Source organism: Eubalaena glacialis, chromosome 9 (assembly GCF_028564815.1).
Source record: "Eubalaena glacialis isolate mEubGla1 chromosome 9, mEubGla1.1.hap2.+ XY, whole genome shotgun sequence".
NCBI classification, from domain to species: domain Eukaryota; kingdom Metazoa; phylum Chordata; class Mammalia; order Artiodactyla; family Balaenidae; genus Eubalaena; species Eubalaena glacialis.
This window is the reverse complement of record NC_083724.1, coordinates 109,540,011-109,559,840: the sequence shown is the minus strand read 5'-3', so window position 1 is coordinate 109,559,840 and position 19,830 is coordinate 109,540,011. Positions and strand designations below refer to the sequence as shown.

Below are 19,830 nucleotides of genomic sequence, written 5' to 3'. Positions count from 1 at the left end.
CGTAGCCCTTTCCAATATTTGAATGAGTCGCCTCCCCAGGGAGTGAGGGACACCCACCACTGGGAGCGCCATGGAGACACTGGATGGTTGCTGGCTAGGTTTGCTTAGGGAAACTCGGTCCCTGCTTCCTCCAGCGTTCAAGGGTTCTGTAATCTGTCCCACTCCCAGATGAACTTAGTCCCCCTGGGAACACAAAAAGAGCGAGCGTTAGAGGGAAGCAACGTGCTGTCTCCGCATGCACTAGTGTCCCTGGCCAAACTTAGAGATGTGGAGAGCCCAGCCTCTCTGCCTCCAGACAGCTGGTGACAGGCTGTTTGGAGGATATCTTCTGGCCGTCAAGGTAACTGCTACTCCAGGGACCATTGGGAACAAACACTGAGGGCATTTGTTCACATAACAAAACTTGACCCATGGACATCGCTTCACAGTCTTAAAAATACTTTCACACTTTTAACTCATTTTTTTAGAGTAACCCTGTTGTGTGAGACACATATTACTGCCATTTTGCAGATCTGTAAACTGCACCTTGGTGAGAGTAAATGACTTACCTCCAAACACACAGCCTATACAAGCAACAGCAGGGGCTCAAATCCTAGTTCTCTATCATTTACTTGAGTAATCTTTTCACAACATCAGGATGCCTTTCTGAAGATCAGCCTTGACGCTCACTTGCCAAAACCAGCACAGACAACTGATGTGTGTGTCAGGTAGGAATGTGTTTGGGTGCAAGGAAGAAAAATCTCTACCCTAAGAACATAAAGGGATTATTTGTTTCAGGCAACAAGAAGTCTAGGTGCTGGCAATCGCAGGCAGATTCAGCAGGTCAAGAACCCAAGTTCTTTCCATCTCTCTGCTTCACCATCTTGAGCACACAGGCCTTCAACCTCATGCTTGTCCCCTCTTGGTCACAGAATGGCTGCTACACATCCAACATCACATCTACATTCCAGGCAGAATGAAGGGGAGCAGGGAAAGGGACAAAAGGCAACAAGGGTTTTCTCTTAGTAAGCCTTTGCCTTTTTTTCAGGAAGAGATCCCTTCCCAGGGACTTTCTCCTATCTCTTCTTGGCCAGAACATGGCCTCCCCTTAGTGCATGAGAGGCTGGGAAATCCAGTATTGTTGCTCTCCAGCCTCTAAAGTAGAGGAGAGCAAGGAAGAAGGATAGCTGATCCACAGTGACTACACAACACCTCTTCCCAAACGTGTGAAAGCAAGGCATGAGCCCCAACTCCCAGGTTGACATGCCTCTGTCCACCCAGCCCAGGAACTGTCTTTGTCAACAGCTATGGAGAGAAAGGCTGTTCTTCTGGATGCCAACCTGAAATGTGAGTCAGTCCTCAGGGATGAAAGGCTTTAGGCTCAAGGGGTAACACCCGGACTGCATCCTGGTGAGACTATCAGTCCTGGTGAGGAACAGCTGTTACACTCAACCTCCCCCAGGAAGAAGGCTCTTAACTAGATTTCCCATACAGAACTTTGTGGGGGAGGTTCAAACACAACCAACCCACTATAGGCTAAATTTGTATTCCAACCAACCTCATAATGAATAGTGGGAGAGGATGGTGACTTGTATTTGTGACTTCAGTTTCTCGATTCAGTGCTCAAGCCCCTTAATCTTCAGGGTCCCAGGCACAAGGGACCCCAGCCAAGATCAGGGGAAGCCTGTCCTCTTTATGTAGAGGGCACGTGATCTTCCCTGCGAGTACATTAAACAGGAGGAAAGGAACCTGGGTTTTAGTCAGTGGCAGATTCAGTCAAGGACTTGGGGGAACCAGATTTTAGGATTGTAGTTCTCACCCCTAACTCTACATTTGTGTCACCTGGGAAACTTCCATGTCGACACTAAAGCCGGGGCCCCTCTCCAGACCCCTTAGGTCAAAGGTCCAGCCTTGGTAGCTTTGAAAAGCTCCCTTGGTGATTCTAGTATTCAGGCAGGGGTGAGAACTACTGCTTTAGAGAGGATGGCTCTCCACTCAACTTGACTGTGAAACTTAACCATATCAGGTCAGCCCAGTCCTTCATTCTGGGACAAGTGAGTGCTGTAGGCAACAAGCGACAGACATAATCACATCAGAACATGAGAGAAATGCAATGCTAGATACTCCCCAGGTTCCTGTAGTCTTCAAATGGTCTTGATGGATATCTGAGTCAGAAGGAGTCAAAGGCCCTGTTCTAAAATGTACCTGGGATTTGTTTTAGTTGGATGTGATAAGATACACAGATGGAAATGATGATCATGAAGGAAGACGTTTATACTCACAGATCCCTAAAGACCGGAATCACAGCACACTACACAGGGCCACACGGGGAAGCACCAGGGTCTGTCAGAAGGCAGAAGGAGTGAGGAGAAAGCATGGGCGAGAATCCTTACTGTGATTTTTGTGGGAAAAAATAAAACATTGGCGAAGGAGGATAAGCAGGGTAGACAGGCTTGGGGTTGGCTAGTTTGAATAGTTCTGGTGGTCTCTGGAACACAGGAGCTGCCCCTGGTTGTCTGGAACCTGACCCCTAGGTGAGTAGGCCAGGAGCATAGTGGCTCAGCCCAATAAAGGAGATGGCGTAGGCTCTGGATTGGTAGGTTTGCACGTGAAGAGCATGCTCTCAGGTACGTGTTTGCTACCTCTGGGAACTGGTAGCCTCTCCAGGGACAGCAAGACCCCAGATGTCAAAGCATCAGAAAATAAAAGGTGTGATTAATATAGACCACATCTTCTCAGCACTTCTAGGACTCAAGACTGTCTACTGAAGTCCCATCATATTCTGTCCAAAGAATACTTTTCACTCCTCCTCTCTGGGAAAGGCAGGCACACACAGACTGCTCAAATAGCAAGGTGGAGGGAGGGGGCCTCGGAGACCCCAGAGCACCCCTGCACGTCAGGAAGACCCCTCTGCCCAGGTATCTCTGCATTACAGAGGGTGTGGCATGCTGGCCTCCCTCTGAGCACGACCACTCTTGTGCCATGCTGACCCAACCCGCACATGAATCAGCCTAACAGCCCTCACTGGACATCACTGTGCCCACGCAGATCCACCCCCCACCCCACCACCTGAGGAATTCTCTCTCTATAACCCGTCTCTAACCATGTCATCCCTACACCCCCATTCATGAACCTCCCTGACATATACAACATTGCCCATCTTCGCCATCAACCTTGCTGGCCTCCTCCGCTGCCCCTCCAGTTCTCTGTCCCTTGGCCTTGGGAACTCTGAGGTCCAGACACAGAACAACTTACTGCTCCCTTTTGTGTCTCTATGGCTTTGTACATGCTGTTTCCTTTGCCTGGCATGGGCTTCCCTCCTGGGCAAACTTCCATTCATCAGGGCCCAGCTCAGAGGCAGCATCCTCTGTGAGGCTTTATTCAGTCACCCCCGGCAGAGTTAATCACCTCCTCAGGTTTGCTTCTGCAGCGCCAGCAGTGCTCCTGGTTAGAGCCCAAAAGGTGCTTGGATTCTTTGCATATATGATAAGGGCTCAGTCAATGCTTGTGGAATGAATGAATGAATGAACACGTGAACAATTGAACCACCTGGGCCAGTTGCAATAATTGTTTTATTTACTCATTCAAAAATATTTATAGAGTGTGTTCTCTGTGCCAGACACTGTAACCTATGGGCGTATAGTGGTGAGCCAAAACAGACACAATCCCTGCTTTCAAGGAGGTCTTAGTCTTGTGGGGGACACAGACGTTAATCAAAACTTATGCCAACACAAGTATAATTGACTCTAAACTGAGATGCATATCTGAGGCAAGGAAATGTGAGCATGTTTAAGAAAGGAACTTAACCTAGAACAGGGGTGAGGGAACACTTCTCTGGAGAAGTCACCCTGAACTGAGTTCTGAAGTATGAATAAGAGTTCACCAGATTCAAGGGGGTTGGGCGGGAGTTGGGAAACGTATGCAAAGGCCGTGGGGTAGGAGGGAGCAGGGCAAACCTTAGAAACAGAAAGGCCCCTGAGAGTGGAGTAGAGGGCAAGGGCCATGTGTACAGGATGACAAGGTGAGGTGGGAAGGGGCCAGATTATTCAAGGCCTTGTAAGACACATTAAGGACCCATGGAAAGCCAGGGAAGGATTTTAAGCAGCAGGATAACACAATCTCACTTGTGTTTTGAAAAAGTGTTCTGGATCAGGGTGGAAAATTGATCAGGGCGTAAAAACAGATACGAAGAAGCTCGTTAGAAGGCTGTTACAGGAGACAAGACAAACAGTGGGGAGAAGGAGAGGTTAGGTGTGGATGCAGTTAGGGTTTGCAGGCTTTGAGGCAGACCTTGAAGAACTTGTCACACGATGGCTTCAGTTTCCTCTGCGAAGTTATCGCTGAAAAATTTACCTGCCAAAAGAGAGGGTTAGGGGGAGTGGAGGGAGGTTGGAGGTTTAAGGATACTGGAAAAGATTTGAAATCTTGGAAAGCCATTACCAAGGGTGGAAGATCAAGTTGATGCCAGAAATGCAGAGCAGTATTGAGGGCCCATAATGAAGCTGGCGGCCAAAGATGTATGGAGCCAATCTTCCCTGGGATATGACTTTCTCCTGGTGGGCTCACTGCTCACGTCATACACAGAAGTAGAGGAAAGTTGGGTTTACTCAGCTTTGGGGTCTTTTGAAGGAAATATGTTTAAATGATAGAGGGATAAGGGAGTTTACATTTTGACGATTTGGGACACAAGCAAAGACAGGAGAGAGCTGATGGGCTGGGAGAAGGGACATTTACCAGTGGTCTGGAGGTCCCCTTGTGGTCAAAGATTAGTCATGGTAGACAGAGTTGAAGAAGCAAGCTGAACAGAAAGGAGGTTGTGGCCAGAAATAGTGACATGGGGAGGTGGAGCAGTTTGGGGGGATGACAAGTTTCAAGGTGTGACTGTGGGATTTGATAGTTGAGATAAAGAAAGAGAAGCTTGCCTGAGATGCAAAGGTGCAGGTATGCGGGAGGCCACGGTGCTGGATGGGTGATCCACATGTTTGCCGGAGTCACCAGGGTGACAGCAGGACCTAGGGAAGAAAAGATGACTGTGAGCAGGTGCCAGTGCCTTCGATGAATAAGCAGGAACAATCATGAGGTCATAGGTGACAGCAACCAAGACAGAAGGAGGGTGTATGGTTGAATGGCTTGAGCCACAAAGAGGATGTGGCAACAGGGAGCTAGGACACCTCTTGGGGTTTAAGGGCCATGAGAGAACACACATCAGCACTCGAGAGAGCTAAGGGGAAGGGGCTTTTCAGGGGAGAGCCAGGCAAAGACAAGGAAGTAGACAGAGCAATTTATGGAGAGACAGAGGATGGAAGGGATGTGGCTTGTTATTTAGTGGCTTTTCCAGAGGGCAGAGTAGAAGAGTTTGGAGGTGGAGGAGGAATAGAGAACTGGCTCAGAGGAAAAGAGAAAAGAGCATTTTGGCACGATGGTATGGTGGAGGAGATGGCGGGGGTGGGGATGGTCTTTGACTGAGAAGATCTGGGTGGGAGGCAGGGAGATTGGGGCTCAATGATTTCTCTGAAGGAGGCCAGTGGATCAGTGAACCAAGGGTCTGGGGGAGTTAGTGTCAGTGGTGCTCTCTGCTCACCTGGGTTGGTGGCTGTTCCTGAGGTTGACATTTCCCTACTGGAATAATCAGTGTCATGGTGAGATACAGTAAGAAGACAGCCCCATGTACAGATGATGGATGAGGGCAGAAGCCAGCGGTTCAAGGATGAGGCAAATCCAGCTCTGACCACCTTCTCTCCTTCCTTTCCACTCTCCCCACTGCTCACATTTTCCCTAACTCCCAGTTGGGATACAACGATTAAAATTACTTCTAGAATAATAAGAAGATAAATTTTAAAGGGGCAAAAGATTTATACAGACATTTCACCAAAGAAGATATGCAAATAGTCAATAAAGACATGAAAAGATGCTCAACATCACTAGTCATAAGGGAAATGTAAATTAAAAACTCAATGAGTTTTTAATTTACAGTTCACGCTTTGCACCTGCTAGAATGGCTACAATCAGACAGACAGATGATAACAAGTGTTGGTGAGGAGGTGGAGAAACTGGGACCTTCATACACTGCTGGTGGGATTGCAAAATGGTGCAACCATTTTGGAAAACAGTTTGGCAGTTTTTAAAAATATTAAACATAAATTTACCATATGTCCTAACGATTCCACTCTAGGTATTTTCCCAAGAGAATTGAAAACAAATATCCACACGAAGACCTGTAGCAAATGTTCATATCAGCATGATTCATAGTAGCCAAAAAGTAGAAACAACCCAAATGTCCATCAAGTGGATAAACAAAAGCCATACCAATATCCATTCAATGGCATACTATTTGGCAATTAAAAGGGATGAAGTGCTGGTGCATGCTACATGGTTGAACCTCAAAAACGTTATGCTGAGTGAAAGAACCCAGGCACAAAAGACCACATAGTCTATGATTCCACTTATGTGAAATGTTCAGGTAAGGCAAAAAGGAGATTATAGAAACAGGAAGTAGATTAATGGTTGGCCGAAGCTGGGGGAGGGAACAGGAAGTGATTGCAAATGGCACAAGGATTGTTTTGGGGGTGATGAAAATGTTCTAAATTTAGATTATGGTGATGGCTGCACAACTCTGTTAATTTACTAAAAATTGTTGAAATGTATGCTTTAAAGGGGTGAAGTTTGTGGTATGGAAATTATACTTCAATATGGCCGTTTAAAAAAACTTCACATGGACAAACCCAGGTCTAATTCTCCTTCTATGTTGCCATCAACATGTCAAGGTACTGTGATCTGTTGACGTGGCTTCCCATACCTCGCTCACGCCCTGCGCTACAGAGCCCAGGGCCCTGGTCCAACATTTGCCCTGCACCTAACTGACCTCCAAAAATGCAATGAGGATTCCATGAGCTCTCCCTACCAAAGAGGGCAAAGCCATCCTTCTTTACCTCTCAGCCAGCTAGAGAGAGACTAGAGACTAACTAAGATAATACTATGTGATTACTACACATTTCACTTGATTTTATAATTTCAGTTTATTTTTATCAGGTAATGTATTCACATGGCTCAAAAATCGAAATGAAAGAACAGGCACGTAGGAGAGATTTCCATCCCACCTCTGTCCCATCCACCCATAGCACCACCACCACCCACATCTTTTTTTTTTTAAAGTATCTCTCCAGAGTTTGTTTATGCAAATACAAACCAATGTGAAGACATAGCTTATTTTTTCTTTCATATGTAAAAGTAAGGTGCTAGATATGCTGTTCTGCACCTTACATTTTTCACTCATTTACCTTGGGGAGCTTTTCAGATCAGATCTGAGAGATCTTCATTGTTTTTCACAGCTATAAAGTATTCCATTGTGAGTACGTATAAATGTTTATTAACCAATCCCCAACTGATGGACACTTGAGTTATTTCCAACTTTTGCTATCATAAACATGGCTGAAGTGAATACCTTATACACAAGTCATTTCATAAATATACAGGTATCTTTAGGGGAAGAAATTACAGAAATGGGACTGCTGAGTCAAAGGATAAATCGGCCCCATTTTTGCATTCCCACAGCAAAGTATGAAGCTTCCCCACTGCAATGTATGAAGCTTCCCCACCGCCTCGCCAGCAGAGCATACTGTCAAGGTCTGGGATTCGCAGAATGCTTGACGAGGGCATTGATTCCGTCCTGCTTTCTTCAAGCAGGATTACTTTCTTCTTTTTAATTTAAAATTTTATTTTTTTGTGGTAGGAACATGAGATCTACCCTCTGAACGGATTTTAAAGTGTACAATACAATGTCATTAACTACAGGCACACGGTTGTACAGCAGATCTCTAGGACTTATTCATCTTGTGTGATTCATGCTTTGTCCCTATTGAACAGAAACTCCTCATTTCCCCCTTCCCTCTGCCCCTGGCAACCACCGTTCTGCTCTCTGCTTCTATGAGTTTGACTATTTTAGATGCCTTATATAAATTGAATCAGACAGTATTTGTCCTTCTGTGACTGGCTTATTTCACTTAGCATAATGTCCTCATGGTTCATTCATGTTGTTACAAACGACAGGATTTCCCTCTTTTTCATGGCTGAATAATATTCCATTGTGTGTATAAACTACACGGTCTTTATCCCTTCATACCTTGATGGACATTTAGGTTTGTTTCCACATCCTGGCTATTGTGAATAATGCTGCACTGAACATGGGAGTGTGGATATCTCTTGGAGAACTTCCATGAAGTTCCCAAAATATCTATTAAGGATTTTGATTGGAATTGTGTTAAATCAACTAATTAATTAAAGGATTACTGACATATTTGCAAATGGTTGCTTTGTTGTTTAAAAGCATAATATGTCTTTCTCCATCTCTTCAAGCTTTCTTTTTATGTACATCAGTAATGCTTTGGTTTCTTGGTGTAAGTCTTGGATTTTTCATCAAGTTTATTCCTAGATATTTTATATTTTTATTACAATGGTAAATGGGATTTTAAAAGTATATTTTCTGACTACTATTTGTCCGTAGGAAAGTACTGATTTTGTGTGCATTTCATAACAACTCACTTTATTGAATATTAGTCTAGTTGTTTCTAGCTGATTCTTTTGGTTTCTCATGTAGACAATCATGTCATTTGGAAAACAATTAATTAAAAAACAGAAAGAGCATAGATGGTTTTTTTCTTCTTTTACAGTATTTACACTTTGTTTTTATTTTCTTGCTGCTTTGGCTAAAACCAATTCTTGGTTGTATCAGACGGTTTTTCTCTCTGGGAGTCTATTGGGATCACACACACGCGTGCATGCATGCACACACACACACACACACACACACACACACACACACGGGCTCCTTAGGATATGATCCTACTTTCCCTCTAATATTTTCATCTCTTTATCCTTCTCTTCTGAGTTCTTGGAGATTTCCTTGGGCTTTATCTTCAAATTCTCTAAGTTAATTTCCTATAGCATTTAATATGTGGTTTTGGATTTTAACATTCAACAAACAGTAGTTTTATCCCTGAACTACTCATCTCTGGAAAGTTGCCAGTTCTCCCCCGATTGTCACAGCCAGTACGGCATTGGGGTCCTCTTCCTTGATGGCTCTGTTATACTGAGCCCATCCCCACTCCTTCCTTGAACCCTTTTTTGTCTTGGTGTCCGTGACACTCTGCTTCCTAGTTCTCCTCCTAACTCTCTTCCCCTCAGTCTCTCCTCTCCCCACCCCTCTTAGTTCCTGAGTTCCACCCTAGCTGTTCTGTTCTCACTCCATAAGTTCTCCCCAACAATCTTATCCATCCCCATGCCTGCTACCCACATGCCAAGTCTTGAGAGAGCTCCAGGCTTCATAGCTCCATTTAGGGTACATCTCTGCCTACATGTTTCAACACCAAACTCACTGTCTCCCAGACTTTCTACTCATAATAGTCATGGTACCATCATCCACCTAGTTGCCCAAGATAGAATCTCATAGTCCTCCTGGACCCCTCTCCCTCTCTCACCTGCCCTATCCAGTCACCTCATGCTGTTGATTCTGTGGTACAAATCTCTCTATCTTTTTTACTACTTGAATTTTCAAGCCCTCATGATCTCTCTTCAGAGTATCCCAATTTTCTTCTTTTTTTCTTTTTACTCTGCTTTTAGTCTTTTACTCATCCTCACCATGTGCCTTCCCAAAGCATGCATTTCATCATGTCAGTTGTCTGTTCAAACAATTTCAGTGGGTCCTGTTGCAAAACAAATTCTCAACAACTTAGGACGTGTGAGGTTTTCTATTATCTGGTCCCAGTAACCATTCAGCTCCGTCACCCACCATTCCTTTCTAGACGCCCTCTGTCCCAGCACACCAAGTTTCTTGCCCTTCCCCAACCCCTCATGCCTTTGCCCAGACCCTTCCCTTTGCCTAGAGAGTCCTTTTCCTGACCCCTTACCAGCTCATCCTTCAAGATCAAGCTCAGGAGACAACTCGGTGAAGCCTTCCTGGACTTCTGAGGTGGAGAGATTTAGGCTCCCTCCTCCATGCTCCCTTAGTGCCTGATAAATGCTCCTCTACTCATGCCCTACACATACTGTACTCCAGTTATGTCTATGTCTCTCTCTCCCTCCAGAGCAAGAGGAATCCCAGGACCCTCCTTATTTATCTACTCACTTCTTACACTCTCATTCCCTTCTCTTCCATCATACTCGCCAGTCTGTCCATATTCAAGCTAAACCCAACGACGACTTATTCCCCGTCTGCACTTGAACCGTCAAAAAGCGCATAACTGTGGAACGTAATATTACCCAGTAACCTTACTGCATACCTCTGGTATACTCAATTTCTCACCTCCCCAAATGACTATTCCACACCTTGTCTGTCCCCAAACTTCCTATAATCCCTCTTCCCCTGATGACCTTGCCTCTAACTCATTGAGAAAATAGAAGTAATCGGAATCCAATTTCCTCATTCCTCACCACCACATCTTCCAGCACCCTTGCATCTGAACCTGTATCCTCCGCCCCTGCCAAAGGCCAGGCCCTCCACTTTTGCTCTGGATCCTGTCGCCTCCCACCTTCCCAGAGTCTTGGCTCTTACAACGAACCCCTTTCTTCTCTCTGACATCTATACCTCCCTCCATACTGGATCACTTCCATCGGCTTGCAGACATTCTTGACTGCCATCCATCTCTTTAAAAATTTAAAAAGAAATAAATCTCTTGACTCTTCCTATCTAGTAACAGCCACTCTGTGTCTCAGCTGTCCTTCACACTATAATTCCTCTTTTATCATCTTTAATAACTATTTTCAGTTCCTTGCATCCCATCTCCTCACCACCTATTCCAATCAAACATCAGTCCTTACTACTCCACTGACACTGGTCTTGCCAAGAAAACAAGGGATCTTCGTGTTGTCAGATCACATTGTCACATCTGTGTCCTCATCTTGCTCTACCTTTCAGCAGCACTCGACACAGCTGACCACTTCCTCCTCCTGGACACACTTTCTGTCTCGGCTTTCATGATACCTACGCTTCAGATGGCCCCCCTGCCTCCCTGGCTACAGTCTCCTTTACTAGATCCACCTCTCCTCTCCTCCTCTCCTCCTTAGCATGTTCTAGAGTTCACTCACAAGACCTCTTTTTTCCCCCATGTCTAATCTCCCCATGAATCATCTCATTATTCTATGAATTTAGGGGCCATCTTTGGTCCTTGGGAGTCAATGACTCCTAATATTATATATCCAGTCCTGATCTCTCCTCCAAACTCTTGACTCTGATACTTGCTTGTCTTTAAGAGGCATTTCAAATGTAACATGTCCAAAACAGAACTCTCAATATCCCCCTTCAAACATTCTCCTTTCCAAGTCTTCTCCATGACATTAAGTGGCACCATTCGCCCTGTTGTTCTAGCCAAAACCCCAAGAGTCATCCTCGATTTCTCTTTCCCTACCCCCTCCTCCCTGCCCTACAGTCCAGTCCATCAGCCTATCCCATTGATGCTCTCTAAAAATACTTCCCCGATCCCTCTACTGGCTTCTATCTCCATTGCTACCATGTCATCCAAAATGTCATCATCCTGCCCTTTATCACTGCAATAGCCTCCTCTCTTGCCTCCTGCCGACCATTCACTCTCCACCCAGCCACCATGACAACTTTTTAACAATGTAAATCAGAGCATATCACTCTCCTGGCTTAAAAACAAAAACAAACAAACAAACAAAACCCTCCAGTAGTTCTGCATTGCACTTAGAATAAAACCCCCTCCTCACCCAGGTCTGCAAAGCCTTCTGTGGCTGGGTCCCCGCCCACCTCTCCAACCCTGCCCTGTCCCCTCCCCTTGCTTGCCTCTAGCCACATGGCATTCTTTCTGCTCCTCAAACCCTCACTCGTTCCCACCTGAAGGCCTTGGTAGCAGTTGTTTCCCCTTCTTGGGACACTTATTTCCTCCAACCCCATCCTATTTTATTTTAATCATAGAACTAATCCCAAGTTGGCACTTCCTTGGGTTTTGTTGTTGTTTGGGGTTTTTTGAATTTTATTTTATTTATTTTTTTATACAGCAGGTTCTCATTAGTCGTCCATTTTCTACACATCAGTGTATACATGTCAATCCCAATCTCCCAATTCATCACACCACCGTCCCCACCCCCCCACTGCTTTCCCCCAGTGGTGTCCATACGTTTGTTCTCTACATCTGTGTCTCTATTTCTGCCTCGCAAACCGGTTCATCTGTACCATTTTTCTAGGTTCCACATATATGCGACAACATACGATATTTGTTTTTCTCTTTCTGACTTACTTCACTCTGTATGACAGTCTCTAGATCCATCCACGTCTCAACAAATGACCTAATTTCGTTCTTTTTTATGGCTGAGTAATATTCCACTGTATATATGTACCACATCTTCTTTATCCATTCAGCTGTTGATGGGCATTTACGTTGCTTCCATGACCTGACTATTGTAAATAGAGCTGCAATGAACATTGGGGTGCATGTGTCTTTTTGAATTACGGTTTTCTCTGGGTATATGTCCAGGAGTGGGATTGCTGGGTGATATGGTAGTTCTATTTTTAGTTTTTTAAGGAACCTCCATACTGTTCTCCATAGTGGCTGTATCAATTTACATTCCCACCAACAGTGCAAGAGGGTACCCTTTTCTCCACACCCTCTCCAGCATTTGTTGTTTGTAGATTTGCTGATGATGCCCTTTCTAACTGGTGTGAGGTGATACCTCATTGTAGTTTTGATTTGCATTTCTCTAATAATTAGTGATGTTGAGCAGCTTTTCAGGTGCTTCTTTGCCATCTGCATGTCTTCTTTGCAGAAATGTCTATTTAGGTCTTCTGCCCATTTTTGGATTGGGTTGTTTGTTTTTTTAATATTGAGCTGCATGAGCTGTTTATATATTTTGGAGATTAATCCTTTGTCCGTTGATTTGTTTGCAAATATTTTCTCCCATTCTGAGGGTTGTCTTTTTGTCTTGTTTATGGTTTCCTATGCTGTGCAAAAGCTTTGAAGTTTCATTAGGTCCCATTTGTTTATTTTTGTTTTTATTTCCATTACTCTAGGAGGTGACTCAAAAAAGATCTTGCAGTGATTTATGTCAAAGATTGCTCTTCCTATGTTTTCCTCTAAGAGTTTTATAGTGTCCAGTCTTACAGTTAGGTCTCTAATCCATTTTGAGTTTATTTTTGTGTATGGTGTTAGCGAGTGTTCTAATTTCATTCTTTTACATGTAGCTGTCCAGTTTTCCCAGCACCACTTATTGAAGAGACTCTCTTTCCTCCACTGTATATCCTTGCCTCCTTTGTCATAGATTAGTTGACAATAGGTGCGTGGGTTTATCTCTGGGCTTTCTATCTTGTTCCATTGATCTATGTTTCTGTTTTTGTGCCAGTACCATATTGTCTTGATTACTGTAGCTTTGTAGTATAGTCTGAAGTCAGGGAGTCTGATTCCTCCAGCTCCGTTTTTTTCCCTCAAGACTGCTTTGGCTATTTGGGGTCTTTTGTGTCTCCATATACATTTTAAGATTTTTTTGTTCTAGTTCTGTAAAAAATGCCATTGGTAATTTGATAGGAATTGCATTGAATCTGTAGATTGCTTTGGGTAGTATAGTCATTTTCACAATATTGATTCTCCCAATCCAAGAACATGGTATATCTCTCCATCTGTTGGTATCATCTTTAATTTCTTTCATCAGTGTCTTACAGTTTTCTGCATACAGGTCTTTTGTCTCCCTAGGTAGGTTTATTCCTAGGTATTTTATTCTTTTTGTTGCAGTGGTAAATGGGAGTGTTTCCTTAATTTATCTTTCAGATTTTTCATCATTAGTGTATAGGAATGCAAGAGATTTCTGTGCATTAATTTTGTATCCTGCAACTTTACCAAATTCATTGATTAGCTCTAGTAGTTTTCTGGTGGCATCTTTAGGATTCTCTATGTATAGTATCATGTCATCTGCAAACAGTGACAGTTTTACTTCTTCTTTTCCAATTTGTATTCCTTTTATTTCTTTTTCTTCTCTGATTGCCGTGGCTAGGACTTCCAAAACTATGTTGAATAATAGTGGTGAGAGTGGACATCCTTGTCTTGTTCCTGATCTTAGAGGAAATGCTTTCAGTTTTTCACCATTGAGAATGATGTGTGCTGTGGGTTTGTCATATATGGACTTTATTATGTTGAGGTAGGTTCCCTCTGTGCCCACTTTCTGGAGAGTTTTTATCATAAATGGGTGTTGAATTTTGTCAAAAGCTTTTTCTGCATCTATTGAGATGATCATATGGTTTTTATTCTTCAATCTGTTAATATGGTGTTTCACATTCATTGATTGGCGTATATTGAAGAATCCTTGCATCCCTGGGATAAATCCCACTTGATCATGGTGTATGATCCTTTTAATGTGCTGTTGGATTCTGTTTGCTAGTATTTTGGTGAGGATTTTTGCATCTATAGTCATCAGTGATATTGGTCTGTAATTTTCTTTTTTTGTAGTATCTTTATCTGGTTTTGGTATCAGGGTGATGGTGGCCTCATAGAATGAGTTTGGGAGTGTTCATTCCCCTGCAATTTTTTGGAAGAGTTTGAGAAGGATGGGTGTTAGCTCTTCTCTAAATGTTTGATAGAATTCACCTGTGAAGCCATCTGGTCCTGGACTTTTGTTTGTTGGAAGATTTTTAATCACAGTTTCAATTTCATTACTTGTGATTGGTCTGTTCATATTTTCTATTTCTTCCTGGTTCAGTCTTGGAAGCTTATACCTTTCTAAGAATTTGTCCATTTCTTCCAGGTTGTCCATTTTATTGGCATAGTGTTGCTTGTAGTAGTCTCTTAGGATGCTTTGTATTTCTGCTGTGTCTGTTGTAACTTCTCCTTTTTTGTTTCTGATTTTCTTGATTTGAGTCCTCTCCCTCTTTTTCTTGATGAGTCTGGCTAATGGTTTATCAATTTTGTTTGCCTTCTCAAAGAACCAGCTTTTAGTTTTATTGATCTTTGCTCTTGTTTTCTTTGTTTCTATTTCATTTATTTCTGCTCTGATCTTTATGATTTCTTTCCTTCTGCTCACTTTGGGTTTTGTTTGTTCTTCTTTCTCTAGTTCCTTTAGGTGTAAGGTTAGACTGGTTATTTGAGATTTTTCTTGTTTTTTGAGGTAGGCTTGTATAGCTATAAACTTCCCTCTTAGAACTGTTTTTGCTGCATCCCATAGGTTTTGGATCGTCGTGTTTTCATTGTCATTTTTGTCTAGGTATTTTTTGATTTCCTCTTTGGTTTCTTCAGTGATCTCTTGGTTATTTAGTAACGTATTGTTTAGCCTCCATGTGTTTGTGTTTTTTACGTTTTTTCCCTGTAATTCATTTCTAATCTCATAGCGTTGTCATCAGAAAAGATGCTTGATATGATTTCAATTTTCTTAAATTTACTGAGGCTCGATTTGTGACCCAAGATGTGATCTATCCTGGAGAATGTTCCATGCACACTTGAGAAGAAAGTGTAATCTGCTTTTTTTGGATGGAATGTCCTATAAATATCAATGAAATCTCTTTGGTCTATTGTGTCATTTAAAGCTTCTGTTTCCTTATTTATTTTCATTTTGGATGATCTGTCCATTGGTGTGAGGTGTTACAGTCCCCCACTATTACTGTGTTACTGTCGATTTCCTCTTTTAGAGCTGTTAGCAGTTGCCTTATGTATTGAGGTGCTCCTATGTTGAGTGCATATATATTTATAATTGTTATATCTTCTTCTTGGATTGATCCCTTGATCATTACGTAGTGTCTTTCCTTGTCTCTTGTAACATTCTTTATTTTAAAGTCTATTTTATCTGATATGAGTATTGCTACTCCAGCTTTCTTTTGATTTCCATTTGCATGGAATATCTTTTTCCATCCCCTCACTTTCAGTCTGTATGTGTCCCTAGGTCTGAAGTGGGTCTCTTGTAGAGAGCATATAGATGGGTTTTGTTTTTGTATCCATTCAGCAAGCCTGTGTCTTTTGGTTGGAGCATTTAATCCATTCACGTTGAAGGAAAGTACCGATATGTATGTTCCTTTGACCATTTTCTTAATTGTTTTGGGTTTGTTTTTGTAGGTCCTTTTCTTCTCTTGTGTTTCCCAGTTAGAGAAGTTCCTTTAGCATTTGTTGTAGAGCTCATTTGGTGGTGCTGAATTCTCTTAGCTTTTGCTTGTCTGTAAAGCTTTTGATTTCTCCATCGAATGTGAATGAGATCCTTGCTGGGTAGAGTAATCTTGGTTGTAGGTTCTTCCCTTTCATCACTTTAAGTATACCATGCCACTCCCTTCTGGCTTGTAGAGTTTCTGCTGAGAAATCAGCTGTTAACCTTATGGGAGTTCCCTTGTATGTTATTTGTCATTTTTCCCTTGCTGCTTTGAATAATTTTTCTTTGTCTTTAATTTTTGCCAATTTGATTACTATGTGTCTCGGTGTGTTTCTCCTTGGATTTATCCTGTATGGGACTCTCTGTGCTTCCTGGACTTGGGTGGCTATTTCCTTTCCCATGTTAGGGAAGTTTTCGACTATAATCTCTTCAAATATTTTCTCGGGTCCTTTCTCTCTCTCTTCTCCTTCTGGGACCCCTTTAATGTGAATGGTGTTGTATTTAATGTTGTCCCAGAGGTCTCTTAGGCTGTCTTCATTTCTTTTCATTCTTTTTTCTTTATTCTGTTCCACAGCAGTGAATTCCACCATTCTGTCTTCCAGCTCACTTATCCATTCTTCTGCCTCACTTATTCTGCTATTGATTCCTTCTAGTGTAGTTTTCATTTCAGTTACTGTATTGTTCATCTCTGTTTGTTTGTTCTTTAATTCTTCTAGGTCTTTGTTAAACATTTCTTGCATCTTCTAGATCTTTGCCTCCATTCTTTTTCCGAGGTCCTGGATCATCTTCGCTATCATTATTCTGAATTCTTTTTCTAGAAGGTTGCCTATCTCCACTTCATTTAGTTGTTTTTCTGGCGTTTTATCTTGTTCCTTCATCTGGTACATAGCCCTCTGCCTTTTCATGTTGTCTGTCTTTCTGTGAATGTGGGTTTTGTTCCACAGGCTGCAGGATTGTAGTTCTTCTTGTTTCTGATCTTTTTTTTTCTCTCTTTTTAATCTGTGCCTCTTACCTAGAGTAAAATCTTCCTGAAAGTATGGGTCACACTCGCTTGTTCTCTGTTGGATTCCCAGCACCTAGAACAGCTTCTGGCACATAATAGGTGTTCAGTAAATGCTTATTGAAGAGATGAATGAATCTGAGAATTCCTTGCAATCGGTACAGTTCCTGACACGGAGTAAGCTCCCCTGTATTTGCTGAGTGAATGGACAAGTCGCTCCAACTCATCTTCCTGAGAGCAGAAGCCCTGTTTTAGGTTTCTTTGTTTCCTCCACAGCTCCTGGCATGATGTTACAGACTTCTAGGTGCGAGTAAATATGCTTGTTTGATTTATTCTTCTTTATAAAGGGAAAGCCAAGCTATTAAGCTGCCTACTTAATAGACTTCATTTCTCTGAGAATAAGCATGTGACACAAGAGGAATGTCATGAGAACAGGGATGAATTGAGTAGGAAGCTTTAGGTGTTGGTCAGCCACTCTCGGCTGGAATTGAGGTAAAAGGAGAGTCTGCACCTTGTAGATTTCCTTTCCAAATTCTAGTCACGATGCTACACTTCTTTCTGGGGAATGTGTTACAGGGTGCAACCTACATCCTGGTGATGGTGGATCCAGATGCCCCCAGCAGGTCTTCTCCCAAAGCTCGATTCTGGAGACATTGGCTGGTGACAGATATCAAGGTAAGCAGGCCAGAAGGCACTTTCTGATTCACTGGAGATTGGGGCTGGAGGATTATCATTCTGCACAGTTCTCAGCTCTCATTCAGGAGGGTTGGGGACTCTGATGAGCAAGGACTTCCGTGTCAGGTCGCCCCCAGCACCCAGCTGTCACAGCCTCACCCATGCTTTCTAATAATTTCAGAAAATGACACAGGATCTGTGATACACAGGATCAGGATATCCTTATCTCAGGATAAGCGGGGAGAAAGCCCGCATTTGTAGTGTTTGCTGATTTCTGTAGTGTAAAGAAAGACTCCCACCATGGCCAATTTCAAGTTAACGATTTAATGACTGAATCACAAATTTTCTGAAAATGTAACAATTGGCTCCAGCACACCACTGCCAGGGGCCTGGATTTTGGGGGCACCAGGTGATTCTGTGTAGTCCAGATGGCAGGGGACTCTTGCAGCATCTCCTGCTGATGGGCCGAGGGGCATGGAGGAGGCATGGCGATCTCTTTTTCTTTGTACAGAAACAAGTGGCCTCCCCTCATTTTTGTCCTTTTGTCGTCAACCATAATGACAAAGGAGCCCGGCTCAGCCTTTCCAGAGTAGGTCTGAGGGACGCAAATCTGGTGGCTTGTTAATGGGCATTAGGTGAAAAAACAAAAACCAAAAAGGCTCCATTGCCAGGCAAGTTTCAGAGACTCTGGGTTAAAATGTATTAAACCCATTCCTCACCGAAGGGCCTTTTAGAACTTTTAATATCTTAGTATGCATTATATAACATGCATTTCTTTTCCAATCTCACTTGACTGTTGAATCTTTTGTTCACAAGCATGTGGCAGTGCACTTTGGGAAAATCCACACTAGCATCAGGCATCCACGCATCTTGTGCCTGGAAAGCCTGCCAATGGCCTTTGCATCACATGTGCAAAGGCACCAACCCTGTAAGACAGTGGGAACCCAGACCTAGAAAGACTAAGTTTGGATCCAGGCTGGGCTGGTTCCCACCTCATTGATCTCCATCATGTCATGGAGTCCCTCTCCGCATTTCGTCTTTATCTGTAAGGTGGGAACCGTGTTATCTCTGCTATGTGGTTGTCGTGATCACCCAATTAGAGTGTCCTAAGAGCACTCTGTAAAACACAGCACATACCACCACTATAAGGACTTTGTGTATTTCCTTCTAGAGCTACGGGGCAGAAGAAGGGGTACCGGTCTGAACTAGCTATTGACTCTCCTGGCAAGGCTGGGCTCTCACAACCACTGGAGTGGGGACGTGGTGGTGTGTGTGGGGGTTACCCTGGCAACCAACCCCCTCCCAGTGACCACAGGCCCTTCACAGGATGCTCAGGGGAACAGCCCGTTTTCAGGGACAGCCCTGGCTACGGCCTAAGAAGGGGCTCCCTCCAGGGAGACTTGCGACAGCAGCTTCTGGGACAGAGGCCAAGCTGGGCTGTTGAGGGAAAGTAGGGTCATTGCTCCATCACCCTTCCCTGGCCAAGCGCCCCTCTCGGCCTCATGGAGAGCCTTGGAAACACCATAAACATGCGAAAGGGAAGAGCTGGGGGAGAGACCTGACTTCATTGGAGGGAGGGAAGCTGAGAGCACAAAAGGGAAAGATACTGGATCCTGACCCAAAGTAGAGCACAGGCACAAGTTGGCCACAAGGGGGTGAAACTCTCAAGAAAAGAATACTGCTCTGGTCATCATATTTACAGTCTGCCCCCATGCACAGGGCTGCCTGTAAGAAGGTTCTACTGGGCAATTCTGAGTCCCAATTTCAGAAGGTAGAATGAAATGGAATGTGGATGGAATCATTTCAGAGTAGAAGGGGCCTTGGAGCCATGAGGCTTCCTCTCTTCCAAGCCTGAAGTCTCCCCTGCCCGCTCCCCTCCCCCAATACAGGACAGGACAGTTCTCTCGCACAAGCCTTGTGGTGCCAACATGGGTTTAGCCCCAGCAGCCCAGCTTAGAAGCAGAGCAGGTGGCAGGTGGCAGCTGGCCGGCGAGACCACTAAGCCACAGAGCTTACCAGGGCCACCTGCCCGGGTGCGGCCCTCAGCTTTCCCGCTCAGACCAGAGGAAGCTTGGGTTTCCGCCGTGTTTTCACCCACTTGCCCTGATGCA

At 43.7% G+C, this 19,830-nt stretch overlaps 1 protein-coding gene across 1 annotated transcript in view; it reads left to right on the top strand.

Moving 5' to 3' along the window:
- The window catches only part of PEBP4 (phosphatidylethanolamine binding protein 4), a 257,677-nt gene that overhangs the window by 143,286 nt on the left and 94,561 nt on the right, over positions 1-19,830 (top strand). Inside the window, exon 4 of the mRNA XM_061200697.1 lies at positions 17,621-17,719. Coding sequence (XP_061056680.1) covers positions 17,621-17,719 — 99 coding nt within the window. The remainder of the gene's footprint in view (positions 1-17,620; positions 17,720-19,830) is intronic.